Here is a 15,471-nt window from a genome sequence, read left to right as displayed (position 1 = left end):
AACAAGAGAGGCCGCAATAGTGAGAGGCCCGCGCACCGCGATGAAGAGTGGCCCCGGCTTGCCACAACAAGAGAAAGCCCTCGCACAGAAACGAAGACCCAACACAGCCAAAAATAAATTAATTAATTAATTTAAAAAAAAAGTGGACTCACAAACTCATTTAAAAAACAAAAAATTAGTTGTCATATAGGTCTGCTTCTCCTCTAAATGAGCTACTCTTTGCTTCTTACTGATTTGCTGGCAGAAATTAGCAAAAAACAAAACCAGAAAGATTTTATTGAGTTCTCAGGGAATCCCAAGTTCAATGCTCATAGGTTAATAAAGTGAATGCTAAACAACCAGGCACTTGGAGTAAAGAGAAACAGAAAATTAGAAATAATACTCCACGTGCATGTACTATGGCACCACCCAGCCAGATGGAAGAGGTGGCTGATATTTTTTTTTAATGAATAAGAAGTTGACACAGGGATATAGGGGATTTCAGCTTTCCATAAGTCTACTAGAGGTCCCACTCTGCTAAAAACCAGAATGTCCAATGAGTTTTTTAATTGCCTTGCTAATAATCGCTTTTCAGAAAGCCAAAGAAGCAAAGAGGGGAACTTTTTATCCAAAACATCAGTTAGAGAATGACTGCAAATTTCACAACAGGCGAGGAAGAAATGATTTGGCCTAGGCACAGGCCCTGGCTTTAGGAAAGCATATTTCAAAGAGCACCAAAAAATGCCAGAAATAATCTCACGGCCATAGACTCTAAAAGAAAGACATCATATAGCACTTATATGTGGAATCTAAAAATATAATACAAATCAACTTATTTACAAAACAGAAACAAACTCACAGACATAGAAAACAAACATACGGTTACCAAAGAGGAAAAGGGAAGGGGAGGTATTAAATTAGGAGTATGGGATTAATAGATACACACCACTATATGTAAAACAGATAAACAACAGGGATTTACTGCATAGCACAGGGAACTAAATTAAATATCTTATAATAACCCAAAATAGAAAAGAATCTGAAGCTGTACACCTGAAACTAACACAATATTGTATATCAACTATAGCTTAATAAATAAAATAAAAATAAAAAGACATCATACTATGAATGAAAGAGGAGGGGGGTATTTCAAAACTGAAAATCTGACTGTATAATAAATATGACAACACAATTTAAAAAACAGGAGTGTGGCTGCAAATGAAAACAAGTGATGGGTTCAACAAAAATAGGCCCTTCGTACGCAAAAATATAAGAATGGCCTGGACATGAAAAAATAGTGGCAGGAAGATCAAAGCCCAGAATATGCTGAAGTTTATGAAAAACATTATCTCAAGGAATTTGGGGGCACAGAGAAAGAGGATGGTGTTTCCAAGAACAAAAAGGATTCGGCTATACTCGCAGTTGATAATGTGATGTTAAAAAAATGACACAAAGAACTGAACAACTCAAACACTATTTTGCTTCCCTGTTCCTATCAAGGAGAATTATCTTCCAACTGGAAAGGGTGGAACAAACATATTTGAGAGGAAAATGAAAGCTAAGATAGGTGAAAAGATAGAAAAAAGAAAACCTGGATTTTAAATGAGTTCACAGTTCTACACTCAGGGGAATTATATCTCATGGGACTTAGAAACTTCAGATGTAATCACAAATCCAAGTTACATAGTCCTTGAGATGAGCAAGTGTCCCAGTTTTCAAAAAGGGGGCAGAAGACCTACTGCTACTTCAGACCAATGCGATTAAAGTTAATATTACCAAAGAAAAGATTACTAAATAGATAGAGGGTGAACAAGAAGTCCTAATTTTTTAGTTTTGAATAATAATAATGTAGATATGGATATGGCAAACAAACTAGAGTATGCATTTAGGAACAGAACTTAGTACGGAAATTAAGTGAAATTTACAACAAAGTTAACCTGACATACTTAATGCTATGCATAATTTTTATCATGCTGCATGGTAATCAAGCATAAATGGAGCCCTTCATGCACATGAAAATAATTAATATTCTTGTAAGGCAGCATTTCTAAAGTCAGAGAGTGGAGATGGGAGACAGAAGCCAGGCAGCAGCTGCTCCACTCCTAACGCCACTTGACCCAGACACCCCTTAGGGAAGGGGGTTGCTCTGCCTTAAACCAAGGCAGTCCCAGACTCCAGCCAACACCCAATAGCTGGAGCTGGGTCGCCATGTCTACTGGGCTTCTCTGTGAGAGGAACCCAGGAGAATCTGATTCTAAGGGGGCAGGAGATATCCTCTCTGATGAAATAATCAGCAAGAGGAGTCTTTTCCTGGGCAACTTTTGAACACCCAGAAACCATGGGATTGGGTTAGCTAGAGCAAGCGGCTGGGCAGAGGGAAGGAGGATGCAAAGCGGAAGTGGTAGTGAGTCAGCTGTCAACTGCATTTAAGATGTTTGTTATTTAATACCCAGTGTTCAGGGGATGGGAGTGGAGTGGATACAGGCTGAGCCTGAGTGGGGAACTGAGGTTGGGGAAAAAGGAGGGGGGAGGCGGGCAGCTAGAGAACAACTCCTGCCGGCAGAGGAGAGGGGGGATGACAGGGGCTGAAAGAGAGATGGAAAAAGAGAAAGCTTCGCAAGAAACAACATTCAGACTTTTCACAGGAACGAGCCCTGGGTTTAAAATGATATGCTGCCTGGAATTTGTTTCAACAATTCAGTGTGTGTTTGCGGGAGCAATGGGGCGGGGGTGAGCGGGGGGCACAGATGAAACAAGATTGGCTGTATGACCACAATTGCTGAAGATGGGTGGTGGGTACCTAGGGGTTCACCACTCTATTTTCTCTTCTTTTATACGTTTCCTTTTTTTTTTTTTTTTTTAAGCTACTAGTTTCCCATCTGACTCAGAGTAAAAAAAAAACCCAAAATCCTTCTAATGGCCTACACAATCTTGCCCCCTCCTCTCCTGTTATATCTCTCACCACCTTTCCTCCTCCTCTCTCCCTCATTCTCTGCTATTCCTTCACCAGACACACTGCCCCCCACCTTAGGGCTTTGCAAGGGCTGGTCTCTCTGTTCAGAGTTGTCTGCACCCAGACATCCACATGGCTTACCCACTGTCTCGGGGAGGTGCCCTCTGACCCTCCCATTCAGAATGTCAGCTCACTCCTCTTTCCTCCAGCCCTGGAATTCCAGAGGAGTTCAGATTTATCACCTTATGTTTATTTTTTGCATACACTTAAAAATCTTCAGACATACTATCTAATTTACTTACTTCATGTTTATTATCTGTCTTCAGCACCAGAATTTAAATCACCAGAGAAAAAGAATTTTTGTGGGGTTTTTTTTTGGTGGGGGGGGGTGTTGTTGAGTGACTGGATCAATGCCTGGCACCCAATAAATGTAAGTAGAATAAATGTAGGAAGTTTTAGAACCACTTACAAAGCTGAGACAAAGGAGGGAGTAGGTGTCTTCGGCCCTGGTACTAGTGCCTTCTTCAATAGCAGGAGCAGCTAAGACCCATCCACTCCCACCCCGCTCTCTCGCCCTACGCAAGAAATCTGGGGCACCCGATTCCTGAGGAGTGCAGAACTTATACATAGCTCATCAGAACCATTGCCCTCCTCCCCAGACTTGAGGCAGAGATTTCATAACATGGTTTTGAGACATCTAAGGCTAGCTCCAGTTATATCACGTGACATCACAAACTTCTCAACCAAACTCCTCATGACAAGGAGAGGAATTGCTGTCTAAACCGTATAATTGAAAAACTTCTCAAAATTGGGGCTTTGTAACTTTCAGGAAATTTTAGGCTTTAGCTAAATGCCTATTTTTAGGAGGAAGTTATCACAAAACCAATGTTCAAAATCAGTTCCACGATTAGGAAGAACGTGGGCATCAAAACCCAATTTAAAAAGGCTACTTTGTGCCAAGACTTTTTATATGTGAGGCAGTTTCCAAAAGCCTTATTCCTTCCTGAATTTACAGCTACCTCCTTCACTAAGAACTCACTCCTATACATGCCTTCATTTCTCCGTGGCACAAACTAGCTGTGGAGCTTGGGCAAACTACTCCTTTGGGCCAGTTTTCTTATAACAAAAACACCCCCAGAGGATGTGTGTGCACCTCTCAGAACTTTCACAAGATAGACAAAATCTTTGGAAATCAAATAAAAATAGAATGAAACCCCACAAAAAGCTGGGAGTCATTGCCTTAAGCGATAGCGTTAAGTATTTGCAGGCATGGAAAGAGGATTATCCATATCCTTTCTAACAATGTTATTAATCAAAGAAAATATTGTTTGATCTATTCACAAGTGATTGTTCAGTGATATGTCACAGTTTATAATATAGATGCATGCAGAGTCTGGATGACCCTCCTGGGCTGGTCAAGGCCAGAATGCAAGCCCAGGGTAAAATGGACAGGCTCCCTGCTTCCATTTCCACACGCTAGGCCTAGATGCCTTGTGCTGCTCCCAGGCCTGAGGAAAGATGCCATCTGGAGGATCCCCATTTCAGAGAGAAATCCAGTGCAAAACTGACCATGAATGGGTCACCAACAATTCAGGGTCCACAATGTAACAGCAGCCACTATCAAGTCACCTAAGGGATTTAGGTTCTTTTCAACAAAAACTTTCCTTTTTACTAATATCTTGGGGACCCCTTCTGGAATTTCATTTCCCAGTCATTTGTATAGTTCTGGGTGTCATTTGGGAAGAGGTTTCTTCCCGTTGGCCTACAGATCCACTGAATGAGTCAAGCCTCGTAAATTTCCCTTACTCACATAATCTGCACGCTCTTCCTAGAGGAAGAAGGTTCCCCTCCCATTCCGTCTCAGGTTCCCTATCTGAATAGGTACCTTCAAGGTCCCTGTAAGAGCTGCCAGACCCAACTCCCATGTAGCTAAGTCAGATGGCTCGTTCCTAACCAGAACGAATATCCACGTAACCACCGGCTGTCAATTGCCTTGGCCAGGGGTGAGGATGGAGTCGCCCACTCTGTGTGCCGTGACATGCAAACTATTCATTAGAGGAAGGAGTCCCGAGGGACGGCGTCTACAGAGCCTCGGAAGAACTATGACGCAGTTTTCTGTGCTAACGGGGGAAGGGAAGGGGAGAGGAGTGTGCATTTCAGTTACGAGAGATCCCACCCCCCAACTGCTCTACCTGTCAAGCAACAGGAATAGCTTCTAGGAACAAAAGAAATCTGCTATGTGTGTCACAGTCCTGCAATGCATTTACTTCAGTTCTGTTCTTAGTTCCCCATCCTCTCAATTGCTGAAAAAAGAATGCTACCTGAAATGGTGTGGATCTTCAAAAACAGGTATTTTCTTCACCTGTGAAAATGGTCCCTTCCCCCTCTCAAGAGAGACAACTACTTTGTTCTCAAAAAAACTAAGTTGGTTCAGGCAAGTCTTTTTTCTGTGCGTTCTCAGAGTAGGATATGCTGAGTATAGACAGATAGGTTGTCATTAACCACAGCTGAGTTCTCTTATAAAAAGAAACCAATCTTCTTTCTAATTCATTCTTCTATGACCCCTCAATAGGTAAAAGAAAAACTAAGCAGCCAGAATGTAGGGGCTGAGCTCGAACTAAGAACAAGAAGGTGAAGGCAGAATGTGTGCCAGGGATCAGGGGTTGGAGCCTAAGGAAGCAGGCCCACTGTACTGAAAATATGCTCCAGACAGCATCTCCTCCAAGGCACACAAAGATCCCACTCTTTACCCGCTTTTCACAAGCGAATTCCACATTTCAGGGTGAAGAGAGACAATCCAGAGTCCTACAGAGAATAATTTTAATAGAATATAAACCTCCAATGGCTGCAAAGAGTTAAAAACACAGAAGGTTGAGCTGAAGGATTACCCACATCCACCAAATAAAAGATTAGGCTACCGAACCCAGACTTAGCATCTCATGGCACATACATACCCAAGGAACACTGCAATTTAAAACCTTTGCCATTTGATAAGGTACAGAAACGGTGGAATTTGAGAAGACAAAAAAAAAAAAAAAAAAAATCCAACCAATAAAATAGAATTTAGTCTGGGAATTCCCTGGCAGTCCAGTGGTTAGGACTCCTTGCTTTCACTGCTGAGGGCCCGGGTTCAATCCCTGGTAGGAGAACTAAGATCCTGCAACCCACGTGGCTCAGCCAGAAAAAATATATAATTTAGTTGAAATAGCAAAAAGTGCCAAAAATTTATACTGAAAGAAATGTTAAATTATCAGATAGTGTCATGAAGAAAGACAGTAAGTCAGTGAGTCCTCTGTGAGGATCATAAATGTCGATAAAAAGAATGGCACAAAAGATAGGAAAACTTGATGGTCTCTTTTGTCAAAGTCCCCATGTTATTAAAGACACTCACCCTTAACTCTGAAAAGCATTATTTATTGGAAAGAAATATTGAAGGAAGTCTTCTTAATTCCTGCAAGACCAATTTATGGTTCTCTTGCCCTCCAAAATATATCTCCCATCTCTCACAAATTCTTTATCCTGACTCTTGGAATGACCTGGATTCCTTGATCCAAGGCCAGGGCTTATATTTTCAATGGATACAGTTCCCAGAGGGCCCTGGAAGCAACATGAAACAACGTCACCCTATAGTTTCTTATCAAGGGAGGGTGGCTAAAAAGACAACAAATTGAGGTGCTTCATTTGACATCTTATCCTAACATCCAGTTCTTCAACAAAACCTCATACAGGCCAGGAGGTAAGGCGTTCTTAGGTGAAATCAAACTTCCATGATATATCAGTTCACCAAAACCAACAGGTAATTCCAAGAAGTCTTTGAAGACTAATTACGCCAAGAAAGGAATCCACCTGCTCAAGACACAGCTTTCTCAGGAAGATGGAGCTATTTAATCTTGGCAAGGGCAGCCGCTCTTCTTTCTGTGTTCTGGAACAAGGCACGAATTAAAGCTTTTACTTCACTGGAAGAGAACGCAGCAGCCAAGGGCCCTTTTCCATCTGCCCACCTGCAAAATGAAAAACACAATTTCTATTTCCTATTAAGTATAAGCCAGATTTTTAAATTGTGTACTTGATCCCAAAAGTGTATTTGCTTAAAATGGAAATAAAACAAATCCTGGCATTCTTCCCCTTCTTTACGAATCTACCAGTCAGTACCTTTGACATCTTCTGCTTCTTGGCTGCATTTTGGTAACAGCATAGACAGACTATGAGACCAAGTTAGGAAGATAAAACTGTTCTCCCTCATTCTATACTCACTAAGCCCGTTTGAACTTGACAATTATGACCACATCCTCACATGGTTATATAGAGTAATGGGATCTGTAACTACTTTAAAAAGTGAACCACAGGCAACACATTTTAACTGACAAAGGATAGGTATAAAAAATACATATGAAATCACAAACAACCCCGTAGAATAAAGGGTAAAAAATATGAATAGCTCAGAGATACAGAGAACAAACCAGTGGTTACCAGTGGGGAGAGGGAAGCGGGGAGGAGGAATTTAGAGGTAGGGGACTAAGAGGTACAAACTATTGTGTATAAAATAAGCCTCAAGGCTATATTGTACAACATAGGAAATATACCCAATAATAACTATAAAGAGAGTATAACCTTCAAAAATTGTGAATCACTATATTGTATACCTGTAACCTAATAATACTGTGCATCAACTATACTTCAAAAAAAAAAACCACACACAGAGTCCCAACATAAAAAAAAAATAAACAGGCATTTTACAATAGAAGAAAAATGATCACTAAAAAGATGCTCAATGTCATTAGAATTTAGGGAAATATAAATTAAAATGACAATGAGCTACCATTTCATAGCAACTAGACTAGCAAAAATTTTTAAGTCTGATAATACCAAATACTGGTGAAAATGTGAAGCAACAGGATAAACCATGAAACATGCATCTATAAAATAAATAAGTCACGGGCAGGGATGTAACATACACATGAGGAATATAGTCAATAATACTGTAACAACTTTGGTGATGGATGGTAACTGATCTTACTGCTGTGATCATTTCATAATGTATAAAAATATCAAATCACTATGTTGTACACCTGAAACTAATATAATATTGTATGTTAATTATAACTCAGTTTTTTTAAAAAACTATGAAATATTTATATAATGGAATATGATACAGCAGTGAAAATGAACCGCAGCTACAGACACCGTCATGAAAGAATTTTCTGAACAAAAGAAGCAAGTTATAGGAGACTCCATTTAGGGATATGTGCAAATGTGGTAAAACTATAAAGAAAAGCAAGGAGATAAATAACACAAAATTCAAGATAGTGGTTACCCCTCTAGTGAGGATGATTTGGAAAAGGGTAGATAAGGGTCTTCAAAGATAGTGGTAATATTTTTCTTAAGCTGAGTAATAGGTACATGAACATTTATTTCACTTTTTTTTTTAAACTGTGAATATATGTTATATATACTGTACTCTTTCATATGTATATTTTATAAATTTTAAATGTTTAAACGACACAGCTGGAGATAGTTTCCTTGGTAAAAAAATTTTTCTCAATTAGTTATCCTTATATTTACTGAAATCTCTAGGAGGAAAAAAAATCTTCCCAGGCAGAAGAAAAGAAGCTGAGATATATCAGTATTGTAATTTTTCTCATAACAAAGAATTAACGATCATTCTTGGGCTGCCAGCGGGCCCTTTAACAGCAGAAAGAAAAATTCTTATCTGCTGCCCTCTGGAGTCTTACCTGAAGACATAACTCACTAAGGACTTGTAAATAACAAATGAATAAATCAAATTTTATACTAAATGTAGTCAGAGGTATTTTGATGTGATTTTTGTTTTCAAGCAAAAAATCTCATTTACCTTGTTTTAGAATGGATAATATTTGCTGGGAACAACTCAGACACATCTAGGACAACTAGTCTAATGTAATTGGGCATCTATAATAAACCAAGCCAAAGTAGACAGACAAGTAGCTATAGGGATGGATATGGACCTTAATGCCTATTCAGTGAGTTCCCTATACAAGGTATGCATGCTTGTTAAAAATATACCAAGACAATAATAAAAGCATCCAAGGATGTATAACTAGCCCACATCTAACCTGTTTTTGCACAGTATTAATGACCTTCACACACTCAGTATGATACGACATAGCATACAATTACAGAGCACAGCAACATTAACTGATGGTATTGAGAGAAAACATCATCTACTATATTTAAGAAAAGATGAATCCTTTCTACGTGTGTGGTGCTGACTCTCTAAAACTACTTTACTCCCTGTAGAAAAACTGCTGGTCAATCAAACAATGGTTTGATGCTGAATATTCTTACAGATAAAAGTCACTTCTCTGTTAACATATCAAAGCCAATCTTAAAATGCATCCGCTGTTGATTAAAATGGGCAAGAATTTCCATCCAGGTGTCAGATGGCTGTACTCCTTGTAAGTGCAAGAAGTACAAGATCATACGTACAGCATGACAAAACAACATGCTCAAGACCAAAATAATAGAAACAAGAAGTCTTTACGTTATCAAAAGTGGTCATGAGATCCACACTATGATAGACCATGCAAAGGCCCCACCTACTGCTACTCAATATGAAACTTTCCTGAGTAATATTAAGAAACAGAGAGAAGCACTGCTCTTAATGGCACTAATACTCTTTTATAGCTGTGAAGAGATATATAAATCCTATAGAAGGATTTTACCCACCGATCCCCAATTTCTTGCAGGCTGGCTTGTAACATTATCATCAATTCTTTGAATGGCATCCATTTTGGCACGTAGACCGGAACCTCTTCTTGATATTTCTTGTTCTTGTTTTCTTCAGACAGAGGTGCAAATACTTGAGGTCCTTCATCCATCACTGTTTTGCATAAGGAATACAATCTATCACCATCTTCAGTAGAGATGTCCTGATTTTGCACAAAGGGAACACAACAGAACAGAATTGGGCCAGCTTAGTAGTAAGTAAAAAGCAGATCTTTGATGTATACTATTCAGGGGGTCAGCCACAGCAAGATGTTTTCCAACCAATTTAGCACGACTTACTAGACACTAGATTTCATCAGTTCTGACAATACTCCTAAAGCTAGAATGACACAAAATATGTTTCAACAGATTGTCGGTAATTCAGTTTGCCTGCATGAAAAAATCCATTTCTCCAACAGAATGTGGTGCAGTTTGCTGCAAAGCAGGGATTGTTATCACAAGGGTTTAGCCAGTCTACACTTTAGAGGTATCAGCTGGCAGAGTCCAGGCGACTTTCCCGTAGGGTCACACATATAGTCCCAACCTCACGAGTGTGTTGGTAGAGTGGTACCTGCACAAGGCTGCATTTCACTTTACTAAATTAAATTATTTAGTTCACGTACATGTTAAGTATGTATGACTTCATACTTTACATTTTGGGAGCACTGCCCCATTTCCAACCTCCTCATTCATAATTTACACAGATGCTAGATGGAGAAGCAGTGTAATCCTACTTTCTCATATAGGTATGAAAGAGAGAGATTAGCAAGTCTCCAGCAAAACAGAATTAAGATAAAAGTGAAAAAAAATAACAGTATAATGAGTTAGACATGAAACATGAACAATTTCTTCCACCATCTGTGTTGACTAAAAATGAGACTTCAACATCACTTCCTTAGGAAAGTGACAATACTGCATCTCAAGTCTGGTGAGACATCTAATGGCCCTTACCTCTAGGGCAGTGATTCTGCCAGTGATCTCAGAAATTGTTGTACTGAGTAAAGTCCCCATAGCCTTGCAATATATGTTCACTGGCAGGACATCCTGCCACACAATTCCAAGTCTCTTTAGTTGGTGCAGTACCTGTCAGAAGAATACAGATATTTACATGGAAGAGAGATTGTTACAACTCACATTTTTCTAGATTTACATTTATTGTGTGCGTGCTTGTGTGTGTGTGTGTGTGTGTGTGTGTGTGTGTGTGTGTGTATGGGAGAAGAGGTGTTATATCACGGTGAGGTAAAGTAATCAGGAACATGTGCTTCTTGAATATTTCACCCTAGTGATATCTCTGCTAGATGAAAAACTGACTTATTCTGAGGATGGGAAAGCTAGTAAAAAGATAAGTCACTTAGGAGAGAGAGGCATTTTTCTAAGATGAAAGCTAGTATTTCAAATTTCCCAAACCTAAGTTCATGGGTTAAATACTTGCTATGACAGACTTATTATTCCCATCACTAGTGGCTTGATGGGAAGATAGCTTCCTGTTGACTTGGTGGGGTAGGGGAAGGGAAAGATCGTAAACAAGACTGTAAAAGGTAGCCACATTTTCCAATGGGAGTTCTGGGGAATGAACTGAGCTACCTGTTACATACTCTTTGCTGCTTAAAAAACAAGGTGGGGAGCATCTAAAGAAAGAGTACAAATTCCAGAGGGAACAACAGCCTCCCACCTGTCGGACTGCTTTACTTGCTGCAGAATAATTGTCCTCATCGTCCATGTTTGAAAAGTTTCTAGCACTTGATAATCTTTCCAGAAGTTCTCCTTTCTGTGCCCGCATTTGGGCCAAAAAACACTCTGTCCCTATAATAAGAAAAGAGAATAAAGAATTCTAAAAGTTGTTCAATTACACAGTGCAAAACCAGGGTGGAAGAGGAGAGACAAGCATGAACCAAATATCTGATTTTGCCTATTTGAAAACAACTGCTTGTTAGATAACATCATAAGGTTGCCCTAAGGTTACTAGAAACATCACTTCTAATACATTAGCCAGTCCCTCCAAGCCCACCCTCAGGATAGTAAGTCTTTTCCAACAGTTTGTCCAGAGTCAGATAAGAAAAACTGCTTATACAGCAGAAGTAACTGCTTATTTTTCTGATATATCTACACCACCTAAGGGAAAAGTCAGAAATTGAAAAGCTAAGTAAATCATATAGATTCTCTGCTTTTCTTAGGCTATCATTACTGACTTACCCCACATTTCATTTCTTTTGATTTTTAATAATCAGAAGTAAAGCTAAGGGAGGTAGAACAGAAGGGAGCTAGTTTGAGGTTTTGCAAAAGAATAAGCACTGTCATTAGTGAGCTCTTACCAACAATGCTAACAGAATTGTCACACTACATCTTAGTATGTGTCACTCTACTGACATAACTCTGATTTGGTGAATTCACTGCACACCAGCAATGCAGTCTGGAACACTAATGTACCATGAAATCACGTCATGAAAAAGTAATGCTTTCAAAAGACTGCATTCACTTTATAAAACTAAATAACTGGGAACACCTGCAAATTAAATGCCCTCCCACTTTCCAATACAGCTCAGGACCACCACCTAATTTCTAACTGCTGCATTCATAAATTACAAAGATACTAGTCTGATAAGCTGCATTATCAATATGATTCCTAAATTTAAAGTATCAGTTACCAAGTCTCCTGAAGCCAGGTACAAGATCCACAAAAGTAGTAGTGCCATCACACAGAATGGGGGCAAGACGTAATCTGAACTGATGCCCGAGGGTCAGCAAGTGGTGAGCAATATACATACAGTTGTTGTGGTGAATGGCAGCCAACTGGGGCAGTTTTTGAAGGTTCTCCCTAGGTCAGGAGGAAGCGTAGGAAAAGAAAGAAATCTCCTGTTATTGAAGTTGGGGTTGATGAAAAGTTACTCTTTTAATGTATTTCTAGGTGTTAATCATTGTCTACTGTATAAATGCTGTACATAACAGGCATAACCTCATCACTCCCACTCCCACTCAGTCACTGAGGTTGTTCTGCCTGCATGGGACCTTATCCTTTAAAACTATCCTAGTGATTAACAAAAAAGAACATGGGAATCAAGATGTTTACCTGTGCCAACTCTTTATACTAGAAACCTGGCATAGCTGTATATCATAATTCCCTTGAAATCTAACACTGATAAGTCTGTGGAAATACAGGTTTGCTTCCCCTTTCTCCAAATTCCCATTTCATTTGTATAATGAAGCACTCAACTATTTTCTAATTCACTAGTTTTCAAAGCAGGCTACAGATTAGGGTCACCTGAGAAATTTTAATATCGAGACGCTTAGACTTCACCCCAAACAAATTAAATCACAACCTCTGAGTGAAGCCAGGGCATTTATATGTTTTAAAATCTTCCCATGTGATTTTAAATTTTCATAGAAGATTGAAAATCACTGCTCTAATTCTTCTGCACATATTAGTCTACCTACCCAGCTTGGGAAGAGATCTTGTCTTATACCTCTGCTACATATCCACTAGCAGTCATTCAATTAATACTTCCTAGTTTGCTGATTCAATGTCAGGCTAGAATATACAAAACTGGAAACTAACAATCTAAGACAGTTGTCCTCACTTTGGGCTAAACATCAGAATCATCGTAGGGCTTTAAAAAAGAGAGATGTGTTGAATCTTAAACCATACCTATAAATCAAAATCTCTAGGGGTAGGGCCTAAGCAAATATATATTCTTAAAGGTCCATAAAAGACTCTAAAATACTGCCAAAGCTGCGAACTCTAATCTAGAACGGCGGTTCTCAAAGTGTGGTCCCCTGACAAACAACATCAGCATCACCTGGAAATTTGTTAAAAATTCTAGGCTTTACCCCAGCCCTACTGATCAGACACCTCAGGCATGGGATCCAGCAGTCTGTAGTTTAACAAGGTTTCCTGGTGATTCTGACACACACTGAAGTTTATAAACCACTGGTCTAGCATAAAGTTCCCAGATCATACAATGGGGAAAAAGAGGGAAATCTAACTCCACACCAGTGTGAAAAATGTTTCTAAGCATGAAAACCCCTAAGCCAACTGTCTCTGAATCCCCAAGGACGTGGCTATTAGCTGACCCGAAGATGTTTTTTTTCCTTTACCTAAGTAGATAGTGAAATAAAAGTTTTAAGCCACAGCAAAGAGAATACAAATAAAAATAATGTTTACAATAAATAAGCTGTCTTTTAGAACAAAAACAATAACTGGTCCTACTTAAAAACATCTCAATTGTTCAAAAATCTGAACTAAAAAATACTACAAACAATAAACTGATTTTTTTCTTTGAAACCAGAGTCCTTGACTAAGGAATAGCTTTGTTGACATATTATTTAAAACATTTGTAAAAGGTATCCAAAACACTTAATTTGGATAACAGAGAGAACTCCTGGAGGCTTAAAGTTATGAGTAACTTCTCAGATTAATGTTAAGAGAAACCTTAAAAAACCAAGACATTAGGTAAATACAGCTTAAGATTGCTAAGAGCGGCTGATCGACAGTTAAATAGCAATCTCTTGTGGTATTAAGTCTGCAAAGCTATGAATGCCAAAGGAAAATGTGGTATGTTTACTGGATAGCAATATGGAGTGATGGATGACCTTTTTGTTTTGTAACCAAATAAAGTGGTGAGGCAGTTCTGTAAGTACCTACCATCAGTAACAGGGTAAAGTCCTTTTGAGTCTTTAAATCTGTGTCACCTACTATACTGCAAGATTATAGTACCCTTATTAATTTATTAATAAATGACCAATGTCCTTTAAACATGTAATGTAAATGTTTAGTGCGTTTTATTGTGAATTTTAGTAACCAATTATCTTTGGTGGGAATATAAAATTACTGGTTTTAACCTGACTCACAAACATTTTTGACCTACAATATTACACAGAAGTCAGACACAGTGGCACATACCTGTGATATGTTGGTACAACATCATGGAACAAATGGAAGATATTCCTCACTGAGTAGAAAAGTTGAACAGCACTAAAAGGAAAACACAGTTTCAACAGAAATGCATAAGGATATATTGGCAATGAGAAAAAAAATTCAAACTCTGTGCACCTGAAGTGAGAGTCAGCAGCTAAAACTACAGCTGGAGAGAACAGCTGCCTTGGTCACTGCTGAGAACACCATTCCTCTAGATGGCATAGATTCTCAGCCGGTATTCACTAACTAGACTGCAGGTCTAAAAACCTGGACCCATTAATAATATTAAGAATAGCAGCATTCAACCCAAAGCCTCTTTTCCATTTATCAATTTGTGTTCTGCCAGTACCCAGAGTATCCCTTCAGTAACAAATGGAGCTAAGCCTCGAGCAAATGTCACCTACTCACTGACACACTCTGCAAAGGGCAAGGTATCAATAAAGGCACTCACTGGTGCTGTCGGAACCAGTTTGCCTTTCAGCCTCCACCTTCCCTCCTTCTCACCCCAATGCAAGGAGATGAATCAACATTTCTAGGGTAGAATCCAACCTCAAGTTTTCTTGCCCTTTAAATCTGGTCTTAGAACACCTAAAGATTATTATTAAAAAGCACTTAGGAAGAGCAAATATAAGGTTTGTGTAGCTTACTTCTGCATAAGAATATCTTAAACTATGTACCTTGAATACATCACAGGAATTCCACAAATAATTTTTAAAAATTAGTCATGGTCACTATATCCCAAAACACTGTTATAACTTGATTACTATGATACCTGACTAAATTATTTCATGTTATTTTTGTTGCATGTGTTGCTGTTTGAAGTTTGATATAGGAAAAGTGAGTTGTTATAATGTAGTTGTGTTTTTGTTTATCCTGTTAAAAC

General features: G+C 38.9%; 1 protein-coding gene across 1 annotated transcript in view; it reads right to left on the bottom strand.

Moving 5' to 3' along the window:
* Positions 1-6,330: 6,330 nt before the first annotated feature.
* ZW10 (zw10 kinetochore protein) overlaps positions 6,331-15,471 on the bottom strand; it is a 34,437-nt gene continuing 25,296 nt past the window's right edge. Inside the window, exons 11-16 of the mRNA XM_082411073.1 lie at positions 14,574-14,645; positions 12,322-12,491; positions 11,349-11,479; positions 10,628-10,759; positions 9,638-9,840; positions 6,331-6,933 (exon numbers count right to left, since the gene is read on the bottom strand). Coding sequence (XP_082267199.1) covers positions 6,813-6,933; positions 9,638-9,840; positions 10,628-10,759; positions 11,349-11,479; positions 12,322-12,491; positions 14,574-14,645 — 829 coding nt within the window. The 3' untranslated portion in view covers positions 6,331-6,812. The remainder of the gene's footprint in view (positions 6,934-9,637; positions 9,841-10,627; positions 10,760-11,348; positions 11,480-12,321; positions 12,492-14,573; positions 14,646-15,471) is intronic.

Source organism: Balaenoptera physalus (assembly GCF_965194825.1).
Source record: "Balaenoptera physalus genome assembly, chromosome: 10".
Taxonomy (NCBI): Eukaryota; Metazoa; Chordata; class Mammalia; order Artiodactyla; family Balaenopteridae; genus Balaenoptera; species Balaenoptera physalus.
This window is presented reverse-complemented; position numbering and strand designations above follow the sequence as displayed.